At 40.0% G+C, this 14,871-nt stretch overlaps 1 protein-coding gene across 1 annotated transcript; it reads left to right on the top strand.

The window, feature by feature from the left end:
* Window positions 1-3,960: 3,960 nt before the first annotated feature.
* Window positions 3,961-14,871, top strand: LOC130921758 (gastrula zinc finger protein XlCGF57.1-like). Its single transcript, XM_057846018.1, has 3 exons — window positions 3,961-4,045; window positions 4,311-4,416; window positions 10,550-14,871. The coding sequence occupies exons 2-3, from the start codon at window positions 4,411-4,413 to the stop codon at window positions 12,257-12,259; spliced, it is 1,716 nt and encodes a 571-aa protein (XP_057702001.1). The 5' UTR covers window positions 3,961-4,045; window positions 4,311-4,410; the 3' UTR covers window positions 12,260-14,871.

Genomic DNA, 14,871 nt, shown 5'->3' with positions numbered 1-14,871 from the left:
GACTTGATTACACACAGGTGGATTCTATTTATCATCATCGGTCATTTAGGACAACACTGGATCATTCAGAGATCCTCACTGAACTTCTGGAGTGAGTCTGCTGCACTGAAAGTAAAGGGGCCGAATAATATTGCACGCCTCACTTTTCAGTTTTTTATTTGTTAAAAAAGTTTAAATTATCCAATAAAGTTTGTTCCACTTCACGATTGTGTCCCGCTTGTTGTTGATTCTTGACAAAAAATTTAAATTTCATATCTTTATGTTTGAAGCCTGAAATGTGGCGAAAGGTTGCAAGATTCAAGGGGGCCGAATACTTTTGCAAGGCACTGTAAGTACTGTATTTGTTTATTATGACAGTAAATCCTCAAGATGGCATTTACATTATTAACATTCTTTCTGTGAGAGGGATCCACGGATAGAAAGACTTGTGACTTTGTATATTGTGACTAAATATTGCCATCTAGTGTATTTGTTGAGCTTTCAGTAAATGATACTGTAGCCATGCCTCAATGCATGATGGGAAGTGGAACCATGACTGTGCGTAGTGCTACAAATTGATATATCTTCTCTGCGTTCGGAAATAAAATAAGGTGTTAAGAAAAAGATCAATTGCTACCTTACTTCCCCACATTGCTTCCTATGATATGTCTAATCGTAGGGAGAGGGATTGTAAGGCTTTAGTCAATTTACAAAAGGCTCCAAAGGGTGCCAAAATTCACTCTACTCATTTTACGCTGCCTTTTATCTCTCTATATAGGTAAAATGGCGCCATTACAGATTGAGCGCGACAATGCGTGAGTGGGTTGTGCACCGCATGCATTAATTGCATTAAATATTTTAATGTGATACATTTTTTTAAAAACTTATTATCGCCGTTATAGGGATAAATTTGAAAACCCTACCGTAAGCCTAAACTAAAGACTCTGGATGAGTGTAACATATTGTGTCTGTAACGTTAAATACAATTAGAAAACGATTTAATTAAACAAATATATATACGTATATATATATTTAAAAAATGCACGGCCGATATTTTTTGCCGATTACGATACTTTGAAAATGAAGTGATCGGACCCGATCGATCGGCATCAATCGGGACATCTCTAGTCCAGTCTGTGCGATGTTTTTATTATAAAAGAGTACTCACTCTGGCCATTTCCCTCCTTTGCTTTGCCTGGGGTGGTGGGGTTGTCGGATCAGAGCCAGTCGTCCTCTGTCTTGATATCTCAGGACATTTAGGTGGCTGCGCGTGTAGGTGGGCACCGCATCTGCTTTCAGCAGCAATTTCTTAGCAAAACCTGATTTCATTTGTCCATAGTTAGTATAGCTTTCAGGTGTAAAATTCGCACCACACAAAACCGTGCTCGAGGCCGGGTCTGCAAAATTAGCCCTCTTAGCACGAACGAACTTTACTCATTGTCTGCGTAGTCCAGCTCTTTTTCTCGCGTCCGGGAACTCATAGTACTACATTGCGACAAATAGCTACTTGTACACCACATAGCGTGACAGGTTTGAACCATTTTAGCGATTTTTTTTGATAAAACACGAACGCAACTCTCTCATCGATAAGCAACGATGGCACCGGCCTTGACCTTTTGTTTCCTTGCTGTGACGTCTCCGCCCCATTCGGCTGTTTCCGGAACACTTTCGGAAATGTTCGTAATTTTCTATCTATTTTCGATAATTGCTCATGAATGTGATTTTTTTTTTTGTTAACTTTATTAATATTTGTTATCTTGCCACATAACGGTTCTATTGATATCTCACAGCACCTTAGTGTTATCATACACTTTAAGCTAATTATTTTCATTATGTTCAGACTTACATTTATCCCTTTTTACTGGCTGAATGTGCCAATCCATCCCCCCTCAAAACACATGTTTGATTGGCAAATGACTTACCCCCGCCACCCCCCAAAGACACACAGACATGCAGTCACACAGCCCCGACAGATTCATGTTGACAACATGCCGCCTCCTCTACCCCCTTTGAAGGGGAGGAATATTAGAAGTTTTTTGACCAGCAGCAGCTACTGCAAGTAATGTAAAAAGATGTCAGTGTTATGGAGGTGGGGGAAACACCACTAATTTTGCCCCTGAAAGTCCAACCTGCATCAGAGTTAGAATAACATTCAACTGTGTGAACCTGCTAACCTGCAAAACTACTGCGGTTGGACAGCCCCACAAGGAATAACGAAGTCAAGCTAGCCGTCCCTCATTTGGATCATTGTTTGCATTATGTGCATTACGGTAATGCAACGCGGTGGCTTCAGAGTGCAAGTCCCTTTATTTAAAAAAAAAAAACTGGAAGCTATCCAAGAATGGATCCACTTCAGGGGGGACACATACATGAACACTAACTGACACGAGGAAAAAAATCTGTGAAATGAAATCCCACATCAGAATTTCATGAGAGTACTTTGGTTCGAGTCTTGGGGTAGTCTAGTATGCCTCAGATGTAGATCAGTCCTTGGATATCTTGATATGTTATATCGTCCCTACCAATGTTGAGACCAAACCTATGCCCTTGGCTCTGTGGCGCTAAGCTAGTAGCAACGATAATGATGACAAAATGCAACTGGGCTACTCTGCGACGCGCCCAGCTATTTATAGTCACCACATGAGTTGGGGGGCGCTATTATGCCCTGCCTTCTAATGTGAACAAGTGGAATCACCCAAGTCCAAAATAACTATGTTGCATATACATCCATTAAAGTTTTGTTTTATTTTATTTTGGGAGGGAAAAAAACATGTCTAATATGATCTCTTATAGACCCTACCCACGTGACGTCACAACTCCTTCCTCCTGACTGGTGCCGCCCAATTGTCCGTCAACACATCATGTTTCCCTGTTACGGCTACGTACATTCCTCCTATTTACGACGTGTTTTTCTGCTCGTTAACATTAATAATCAAAATGGTGAAGGCGTGTGTGGCGGTCGGTTGCAATAACAGAGAAGATAGACGGAGAAGACGGAGAGACTTGAAGTTCTACCGGATTCCGAGAGACCCGGAGAGAAGAGAGCGAGATGGGCTGCTGCAATTCGACGAGAAAACTGGGCTCCAAACGATTACCACAGATTATGTAGTAGTCATTTTATATCTGGTAAGATGCATTTAATATATATTTAGAGGGTTTTGGGCTGACAACCACAATTAAGATCATTGCTAGGCTAATCGCCGACAACATACACGTATGTATGTAGTGAGAGTGCTATCGCTAAACCATATAAACATTAAAAGCCCTAACTCCATTGACAAACGACATGAAATACATTAGACTTGACAGTGGATGTTAGCAATAACAAAAGATTTTGAATTGAAAATTTCGTAACTCACCTTTCCAAGCACAAGATAGATTCCTGCCGAATTTTCGTGGACGAGGACCTGTTTCACCCAACTAGCAACGAAGTATTAAGTTTTTCAAACTTTGGTGAGAATAGGCTGATTTTGTGTGGACAAGATAGTTGTACAGTTCAGGGTAGCTAGCAGATGTCAGGCAAATACGGCGGAGACAGCGGGTCGAAAAACATCGATTTAGGCATCAAATATGGATCTGGCGAATAGATAAACTGAAGCTTTTCCACATAACGCCTTTTATGCAACACATCAAGTGAGTTTACGGCATTCCATGAAATGCATTATAAATTGCTCGATCAATTGAGACCATTGATAATACAGACACAAAATGACGGACAAGTGGGCGGAACCATATAGCGAGCACGTGATTTTGTGACGTCGGTGGGTAGGGTCTATAGGAACTCTTTCCAATGCTAAATCTAAAGATATACATTGAATACAAAATATTTGGGCGGAGGGGGCCTTCAAAATTGAGTTTTTGATCATTATGACTTGGACTTGGATCTGTTTATCATATTCAAGAAATATTTTTAGAGTCCAGTTTTGGTTCCAAAGACTGAAGTGTCATTGCTTGAATGTTTCTACTTCCGGTTCACTTGACGCAACGTCCGTGTACCCTCGCCACAATTGCAGTTCTTTCGTGTTCCCCTCTTCCAAAACTGGCTCCTCCAAAGCATTCTCATCGGGTATGTACCGAAGTTAGAATTGAGTGGACTAAAATGACCCATTTTAAAGCTTAGTGGAAGTCGTTTGGCTTAATGTTAAAGCTTTGAAGGCTAACATACCTTTCTTTTGTTTAGCGTAGCTCGCTAGCCAAGACATGTTAACGCATTTCGATTGCTTAAGTTTTATGCCACTTGTAAATTTTTTTCTAAGAGAGGGTCGCTCGGTTTACATTAGAGTGATTACATTTAATGCTAGAAGACGCTCGCTCTTTGACTTGTTTTAAAGATGCGACAAAATACTACCGAATGAAAGCCACTGCAATCCCAAATATCAAGGTGAGGAGAGGAAATCCAGGCCACGACGAACAACTGAAAAAAGAAAGAAAATGAGGGTAAGATCATGACATTAGTTGTTTTACTTTTTGTTTTGATGTGCCTGTGATCAGTGATTGTGACTGAAGGGCAAATTCCCATATCTGACTTGCCATACAACTTGTATGGCAAGTCAGATAAGGAATTTATAATGAAAATTTCACGATATGGCAGTACAACAATTACGTCCAATCCATCTGAACTGGGAAAGCGGCAGTTCACTCGCTGCTATCCCTCCCACGTCAGATTGGACGTCTATGGCCGTCAATGGCAGCCAATGAGTTCTACCTACCATCAATGTCAGTGAAAGATGGGTGTCTGTAATAAGTTGTATTTACTAGAGCTGGGAATCTTTGGGCACCTAATGATTCGATTACGATTACGATTCAGAGGCTCCGATTCGATTATAAAACGATTATTGATACACCCCCCTCTTTTTTTTTTTTTTTTTTTTTAAATGTTCTGTACATTAGTTCCAAAATTGTTCAAAAATACTCTCAGGCTAAACCAAACTACTATTTCAGTGTCAAGTTAACATATAGCAGTAAACAAATATACAAAAATTACAGTAAATAAAAAACTCCAGTCCCCATTCTGTATCAGCAGCTTTAAACTACATTCAATTAATTCAATGTTGTGAATCAACCGTTAAAGTTGTTAAAATTGCTCCCGTTATTCCATAATTTCCCTTTTGTCTACTTTCGACATGTGAAAGTTTTAAATCTATTTTAAAGATAGATTCAAGTCAATATTTTACCGAGTTAGGAGTATTTTAGATAAAAAGTTAATTAGGTTTGCTTGGAAGGTTCACTACAACGCTACCGAATCTATATTGCATCTAGTCCTATATAAATGATATCTACCGTAACATGTGGATGTACTTTGTAGCAGCTTTTCGGCAGCAGTCAGATATGTTGTTGTTTTTTTTATCTCGTGGTATGAGTTGAGCTAGAGGCGTGAGTTGAGCATTGGCATTACCAGAGGGGCAGGGTAATGATAAGCATGATGTTTAGCTACTCTCGCTTCGTTCCTCATTGCGTCCCAAAGACCCGCAGCGCGCTGAGTGTGTTGTACTTCCGCTTTACTTGGCATATTTCAATAATCGAAATTTGGATGTTTGTGAATCGTTCTCGAATCTTCCACGGCCGAATCGCGAATAATCTAAGAATCGGAAATTTTGCACACCTCTAGTATTTACTGTATCTACAGAAAGAAAAAACAGTTCCAAGACTACGTTCAGACTCCAGGCATTTCAATCTCTTTAGACTTTAAATCCGATTTTTAGGGCTGGCTGTTTTCATTAAAAAAAAAAAAAAAATTGTCAAGTGTCCAAATCATGATAGCATAGTGTCCACATTATTCACCCATCTGAAGGGTTGCTGCGGCAACAAAGGCGTCATAAATTGCGAATGTGGCGACAAACATGCAACATGCCAGAAAGTATCTCCAACAGTGGTTCTTAACCTTGCTAAAGGTACCGAACCCCATAAGTTTCACATGAACCGTATTGGCCCGAATATAAGACGGTGTTTTTTTGCATTTAAATAAGACTGAAAAGGTGGGGGTCGTCTTATATTCGCGGTCTAGACATTATACCCATTCACGACGCTAGATGGCGCCAGATATCATTAAAGCTATGTTCTGTCATGACAGATCTCAACTACTCTCAAGTTTAACCAGTTTGCAATATTTTATTGCAATGTTTTTCCTTATTCAGATTTGTTTGAAGACTACAGTTACAGTTAGACTTCACTTTGATGGTTAATGCAGTTATTGCAATTTTGTTGTTTTATCACAATAGATTGGTTTATTTACATTTCAAAAACCAGAACCCATTCATTTATGAATGTGATTGCACTTTAGTTTACATATTTGAATGATCAAATATTAAAATTTGAATGAGGCAAAATAGCATGCTTTTTCTCTCAAATATATTGTTATAATCATTTGTTTCAGATATACTGTAATTATTTTCTGTATAAAAATTAATTTGGTGTTCAAAAAGTCTTTTTTTCAAACTTGAGTCTTGAAAAAGAGGGGGTCATCTTATAATCAGGGCTGTCTTATATTCGGGCCAATACGGTATATTCACCAAACCCATCAGGGTTAGATAATAAAGCTTTTTGAAAAAAATAAGATAAAAACCGATGAATCTAAGCTAGCAAGCTAATAACAAATTCAGTTCAAAATTCTTCTCATTTTGACATCATGTTTTACAAACAGGTCAAAATTTGAGACCACGCTGCGCATAGGTCGGTTGTATTCCCTCATACTAAGTCCGAGTCATCCTTCCACTGAGCAAACCAGTTCCTCCACCCAACAGATCGAGAACTAGCAGTTGAAAGAAATTGATTAAGCCTGTAAACTGGGTGCAAACCAGTCCAAAACCTGGTCGAAAAATCCATTATGCCTTGATTTAACCGGCATACATAAATAGGGCACTGCATTTTTTTTTTTTACCTTCGCCGAACTCCTTAGACTTACTCACCGAACCCCTGGGGTTTGATCGAACCCAGGTTAAGAACCACTGATCTACAAGGTAGAGAACCAACATTACTATTAAAGGGTATGTAGTGCCCTGGGAAAATTTTAATATTCCATCATTTATCCATAAACGCATGCCTTTTGTATTCATATAATGCCATTTCGTGTAATTACACACAAGAAAATGAGAGAAATTTGGCTCGATTGTTAAGCTAAAACGACCGGCGCCCGAGATCTGGCAGATTGTGCGTGCCGTCACGACAAGTGAAGAGAGTGCCACCGGCCACTAGGGGGGCAGCGCCTGTCTACATCAATATAATTCCTTCTAGTGAGGGGAGAATTAGGGGTGTTTTGAGCTGTTTATGCTGATGCATTGTGTTCGTCCTGCACATATTCCAGGTTCCCTCATGAAGAAACACGTTGTCAATAAAAGAGAATTCAGAATTGACAGTGAGGGATGTTTCTTCAACAAGAAAAAGGCTCAGTGCTTTAATACTGAATGGCGGCGATGATGGCAGACAATTTCGTTTCTAGTTTCAGCGACGAATCCGACGTAGAAGGACGTAACGAATGTTCATCTAATGGTGACGAGGAGAGTTACGAAGCTTTAATCGGTGTTTTAGGTTACTAATCTGAGCCCAAACGAACGCCAATACAGCGTAATGAAACGGTCATTGAGGGGAGCAATGACGCTGATGAAACAGCGGCAGCAGATCGTGTGGGAAACACCAATGATTTGTTTTGTATTTCTATTTGTGAAGCTGATACACCGTGACTGCAAAATAAAGGAATGCATAGAATAATTATCATTTATTGCGCTATCATAGCTTTTCGCTCTGCCAACAGACACAAATATGAATGGGATCAGAGGATTTGTTCTATATATTTTACGAACGATAATTTATACACGTGTCCAGTCCTGTATCCAATGCGTGACATTTTTTTATTATAAAAGAGTACTCACTCTGGTCATTTCGAGCTTGGCTGCTCCCCTCCTTTGCTTAGCCTTAGCCTCCTTTGCTAGTCATCGTCCTCTTTCTTGATATCTCGGGACATTTAGGTGGGTGCGCGTGTATGGTCGGCACCGCATCTCCTTTGAGCAGCAATCTTCACTTGTCCATAGTTCGAGAAGCTTTCAGGTGGAAAATGCGCACCACAGAAAAGCGTGCCGGAGGCTGTGTCTAGAAAATTAGCCCTCTTTGCACGGACGAACTTTACCCATTGTCTGTGTAGTCCAGCTTTTTTTTTCGCGTTCAGGAACTCATGGATACTATATTCCGATAAATAACTATTTGTACACCACATAGCACAGCAGGTTTGAACCATTTTTGTGATGTTTTGGTCAAACAAACCCCAACGCTACTCTCTCGTCGTTAAAAAACAATGGCACCTGGCTCCGCCTCGACTGTCAATCACTTGTCGTGACGTCTCCGCCCCATTCGCCTGTTTCCGGAACACTTTCGGAAATGTTCGTAATTTTCGATCTATTTTCGATAATTGCTCATTAATGTGATTGATTTTTTTGTTAACTTTATCAATATTTGTTATCTTGGCACATAACGGTTCTATTGATGTTTCACACCCCCTTTGCCGCTACATACCCTTTAAGGATGAACGATATTGGGGGGGTGGGGGACTTGGCATTTAACATTTACGCGCGAAGCACAAATGCACGTTCTCTGGACAAGGAAAGGTCTCACTCTCAATGTTTTTTTGATGAAACCTTTACACAACAATATTTACATTTTAACTAACTTATACGTTTTTAACTTATGAATTCTTTGTCTTTTTAACACAAAGGCATAACATGTAGAAAAGAGTTGACACAGTGGCTGAAAATGGCAAAACTTCACTTGAGCTTTTTGTCCCCCCCCCCAAAAAAAAAATTGTACAGTAGATATATTTCAATTTTATTTAGAAGTGTTTTTACTTTTTTATAGCAATTATTTTTGTTCTTGCTCTAATCTTGAGCAACCTGAGCAGTGGCTGTAGGTCAGACATGTCCAAAGTCCGGCCCGGGGGCCATATACGGCCCCTGGTCAAATTTCATCCGGCCCCCAGCCTCTGTCATAAAATCAATAATGTCTAGCCTGTACACAGACTTAAAAAAATTGGTCAGAAGTACTGCAACCAGCATATGAAGTAGCTTACACACGAAATGCTGCTCTTCATTTACCCACTAAAAGGCAGCAGCACTTTAACCCTTTATTGCCAAATGCATTACATTTGATACACCTAAAATTTCATGATTTTGAGACTAATTTAGAATTTTGACATTTCTGTTTGGGAAGAAAAAATGCAAGTCAACTCATGCATCTGCAGGTTCCATGAGAAAAAAAAACATGATTTAGCATGGGTTATAGATATTAGAGCGCTTATAGGCTAGTTGTAAGATTGTTGAAATTATTCAATTAAAAAAAATAATAAAGCAAATGTGACACACTGAATGGCTTGTTAAAATTTGCTTAAATATATTGCTGTACGTAAAGGAGGTCAGCCAAGGTCGGCCCCCCACATTTTTACCGCACCAAATCTGGCCCCCTTTGCAAAAAGTTTGGACACCCCTGCTGTAGGTAGTCTATAAGTTCTATTGATTTTAATTTTATTTAAAATATTTGTTATTTTTTTGTTTATTTATTTTAACATATTTGTGTTCTAATTTGCAAATATCTTCTGGAAAAAAACAGATTTTTTTTTTTTTTTTTTTTTTTTTTTTTTTGACCCATCTCAAAATAACACATTTTGGAGCTATAGTTGCAATACCGTGTGTTACAAGCAATTTCCGCGTTCGCGGTGAATCAATAACAGGCACACTTTTGCAAAATAGACAATGTTTATTGATGACAATTGCAGAATTAATTATGTTTATTGATTACAATCCCACATAAAAGCAAGCAATACAGATCATCAAGACAAGCATAACACGTGATAACAATAACGCTAGATCCAGATTGTCACTTATAAATCCCCACGCTACCGTCAAAGCACACAAGTATTCCCTAGCAATCAAAAAGCTCTTACCAGTGACAATGGGCGGAGAGCCAGCGCCTCAGTTAGAACCAGCATGGGAACAAAGCCGAGCGATTTCGCGTTAATCCTACGGTGGACTCTGAGGGAGTGGAGAATGCTCCTGGCTTTATAAAGGTACGCCTTGTGAGCAAAAAGGTGGCCAGCCTCTAAGCTCAGGATGTGAACCATTTTGCCCATACATGTTATTGGGATTCCCTCCCTTTAGCTCGTTTTACCCAACCTTGAAGATACATGAGATTCCCTTCCAGTGGTGGTTTGTTGTTTCCATCAGGTGTCAAAATGGCGTGAGAAGCAAGTTGTGCAAAACAAGTTAGCTCGTGAGATTCTCTCCCAACTGTGGAACCCAGGCAACAGAATAGTGTGAAAAACATTAACAGGCGTCGGAGTAAACAAGAAGTGGTTATAATCAAGGTCACAGCACAAAGGCATAATGTGAAAGCATAATGTGATAATGTTAAGGCATAATGTGCTAATTCACTTCGGGTCACATAATATTTTCACCCATCACCGTGATACTGTAACACCGCGGTATTTTTCCTTAAGGTTATCGTACCGTCAAAATCTCATACCGGCACATTTCTACACCCTTCTCACCTTTTTAACCCCTGACCCATTTTCATGCCTGTATACATCAAACAGGAGGCGGATCCAGAGACCCCCAAGATCAAAGAAGAACCACAGGAAGATGAAATCCCCAAGTTTCCAATGACTGTCGGTGTAAAGAGCGAAGAAGATGAAGATCCAAGCGAAGAGAGCGGAGCGGCGAAACCTTGGAGCGACAGCTCATTTCAACATCTGACAACAAAAGGAGAGGGACGACCGCAACCTGAAGGCTTGTTAGCTCCACTCTCGGACAGTGACGACGTTACATCACACTCTTCTGATTTTAACACTGATGAGGAGGATAATGACTTTGATCAAAATGCTTCAAAATCCCTAAAGAAGTCATCAGTGAGAAGAGACACAAAAGAATGCGCCGTCAGGAAGCCTTTTGTCTGCAAATTTTGTGGTAAACGATTCGCTGAGAAGGGAAGTTTAAACAAACACACACGGACACACACAGGAGAAAAGCCTTTTCCCTGCTCAGTTTGCCATAAACGATTCTCTCAGAAAGCACATCTAAACTATCACACGAAAACACACACTGGAGAAAAGCCTTTCCCATGCTCGGTTTGTGGGAAAAGATTCACAGATAAGGGAACTTTAAACAGACACGCAAGAACGCACACTGGAGAGAGGCCTTTCCCCTGCTCAGATTGCCATAAAAGATACTTCACGAAGGCAGCTTTAAACACACACACACTTACACACACCGGGGAAAAGCCTTTCGCCTGCTCAGTTTGTCATTATACATTTTGTACGAGGCAACGGTTAACAAGACACACACGTACACACACTGGGGAAAAGCCTTTTGCGTGCACATGTTGTGGTAAAAGATTCTCCCAGAAGGGAAGTTTAAAAACACATACAAAAATACACACTGGAGAGAAGCCTTTTGCCTGCTCATGCTGCGGTAAAAGATACTCTGAAAAACTTTATTTAGAAAGACACGTCCGTACACACACTGGGGAAAAACCTTTTCCCTGCTCATTTTGCCATAAACGATACTTCACAAAGGCACAATTAAACATACACACACGTACACACACTGGGGAAAAGCTTTTCGCCTGTTCAGTTTGTCATATGAGATTTTGTACAGGGTATCAGTTAACAAAACACACACGTACACACACTGGAGAGAAGCCTTATGCCTGCACAACTTGTGGTCAAAGATTCACCGAAAAGGCACGTTTGAACGAACACACGAGAAGACACACAGGAGAGAAGCCTTTTGACTGCTCATTTTGCGATAAATCTTTCTTTGATAAACGACTTTTAACATCACACATGCGAACGCACACAGGAGAAAAGCCTTTTGTCTGTACATCTTGTGGTAAACGATTCTCTTGGGAGCGAAGTTTAAAAAAACACACAATTACACACACCGGAGAAAAGCGTTTTCCCTGCTCAGTTTGCCATAAACGATTCTCTCAGAAATCATATCTAAGCTATCACACTAAAATACACACTGGAGAAAAGCCTTTTGTCTGCACAGCTTGTGGTAAAAGATACATCACGAAGGCAGATTTAAACAATCACACAAGAACACACAATGGAAAGAAGTCTTTCGCCTGCTCAGTTTGCCATAAAAGCTACTTCACAAAGGCAAATTTAAACAGACACACACTTAAACACACGGGAGAGAAGCCTTTTGCCTGCCCTCTTTGCGATAAAAGATTTGGTCGTAAGGACGAGTTAAAAGCACACACGCGTACACACAGGGAAAAAGCCTTTTCCCTGATCACTTAGTGGTAAAAGATTCACTGGGAAGGGAAGTTTAAAATTTAAATTTATATTATTGGGTTAAATATCATACAGTTGGGCAAATAAGTATTTAGTCAACCACTAATTTTGCAAGTTCTCCCACTTGAAAATATTGGAGAGGCCTGTAATTGTCAACATGGGTAAACCTCAACCATGAGAGACATAATGTGGGAAAAAAAACAGAAAATCACATTGTTTGATTTTTAAATAATTTATTTGCAAATCATGGTGGAAAATAAGTATCTGGTCAATACCAAAAGTTCATCACAATACTTTGTTTTGTACCCTTTGTTGGCAATAACGGAGGCCAAACATTTTCTGTAACTCTTCACAAGCTTTTCATACACTGTTGCTGGTATTTTGGCCCATTCCTCCATGCAGATCTCCTCTAGAGCAGTGATGTTTTGGGGCTGTCGTTGGGCAACTTTGACTATAAACTCCCTCCACAGATTTTCTATGGGGTTAAGATCTGGAGACTGGCTCGGCCACTCCAGGACCTTGAAATGCTTCTTACGAAGCCACTCCTTTGTTGCCCTGGCTGTGTGTTTGGGATCATTGTCATGCTGAAAGACCCAGCCACGTCTCCTCTTCAATGCCCTCGCTGATGGAAGGAGATTTTCACTCAAAATGTCTCAATACGTGGCCCCATTCATTCTTTCCTTGATACAGATCAGACGTCCTGATCCCTTTGCAGAAAAACAGCCCCAAAGCATGATGTTTCCACCCCCTTGCTTCACAGTGGGTATGGTGTTCTTCGGATGCAATTCAGTACTCTTTCTCGTCCAAACACAAGAATAGGGCTGTCCCAAACGACTAATTTTCTCCCGATTAGTCAGCCGACTATTTTTACGATTAGACGACTAATCTAATAATAAAAAAATATATATATATTTTTTGTTTGTTTGTTTTTGTTTACTAATTTAGCAATGAAATTTTTGTTGACGCTCATCAGTTCACAAAAAAACATACTGGAACACTTAAAAATTTTTATTAAAGTACAAATAAACACGTAAATAACAATAATAAATCACAAATAAACAATGAGTTGAAATGCTGATAGAATTAACTAGTGTAGCATCCCGATTGAAAAGATGGTCTCTTAAACTGATGGTTTACAACTTTTATTCCATCTTTGATGTAATCACACCGTAAGAGCTACGGTGCACACAAATAAACAACACAATTAGAAATTAACGAAAACTTTTCACCTTTTTCCTTTTAAACCTTATTTATATATCAATGAATTGCCTATATGAATTGCCTTTACCTTAATTTATTACCTTATCATTGACAATCTCTCCCTTGAGTGCAATCACTGTATATATTGTATATATTTATGACCTTTTAACCTTAAATAATTTTCTATACCATAACATGAAATAAACCTTTCAGTTAGCATTAAGAACAATACTATTAGCACTTATAGGCCCATTGTCAATGAAACATTATTATTTAGTAAGGCGACAGCACCCTCTAGTGTACAAAAAATGAAGGAAAAAAAAAATTAGAAACGGTGACGGCGCTTGAGGTGTTTATTCACGGCCGACGTGCAGTCAAGCTTGGCATTGAAGAGACAGGACAGAAGAGTGTAGCCTCCTTTGTTTCTTTGAAATAAGTCAATGTTTTGGACACTCTGGTGGGCTTTTTTGGCTTTGTGCCGCTTTCCCCGATTGCATACAGCGCATCCGACATTCTCAACTTTCCGCGCATATATTTTTTTAACCCTTCATTAACCGTCGACGGGATGTTGTGCTCGTCGACGGATTTACGTCATCGATTACGTCGACTAGTCGGGACAGCTCTACACGAGAACCTGTGTTTCTACCAAAAAGCTCTATTTTGGTTTCATCTGACCGTAACACATTCTCCCAGTCCTCCTCTGGATCATCCAAATGCTCTCTAGCGAACTGCAGACATGCCTGGACGTGTACTGGCTTCAGCAGGGGGACACATCTGGCAGTGAAGGATTTGAGTCCCTGGCGGCGCATTGTGTTACTGATAGTAGCCTATGTTCCTGTGGTCCCAGCTCTCTGTAGGTCATTCACTAGGTCCCCCCATGTGGTTCTGGGATTTTTGCTCACCATTCTTGTTATCATTTTGACGAAACGGAGTGAGATCTTGCATGGAGCCCCAGATCGAGGGAGATTATCAGTGGTCTTGTATGTCTTCCATTTTCTAATAATTGCTCCCACAGTTGATTTCTTTACACCAAGCGTTTTACCTATTGCAGATTCAGTCTTCTCAGCCTGGTGCAGGTCTACAATTTTGTCTCTGGTGTCCTTCGACAGTTCTTTGGTCTTGGCCATAATGGAGTTTGGAGTGTGACTGACTGTTGTTGTGGACAGGTGTCTTTTATACAGATAAGGAGTTAAAGCAAGTGCCATTAATACAGGTAACGAGTGGAGCCTCGTTAGATGACGTTTTATACCGATAAAGAGATAAAGCAAGTGCCATTAATACAGGAAACGAGTGGAGCCTCGTTAGAGAAAGTTAGACCCAGGCATGCAAACTTGCCACCTTTCAGCGAAATTTCGCCGTTTGGAAATCAAAATGGGTCATTCTTCTGAATCAGGTAGATCCCAGGGGGGAAAAATAGG

This window comes from Corythoichthys intestinalis, chromosome 1 (genome assembly GCF_030265065.1).
Source record: "Corythoichthys intestinalis isolate RoL2023-P3 chromosome 1, ASM3026506v1, whole genome shotgun sequence".
In the NCBI taxonomy this organism is placed as follows: domain Eukaryota; kingdom Metazoa; phylum Chordata; class Actinopteri; order Syngnathiformes; family Syngnathidae; genus Corythoichthys; species Corythoichthys intestinalis.
Note: the sequence above shows the minus strand (reverse complement) of the source record. Positions and strands in the feature narration are given on the sequence as shown.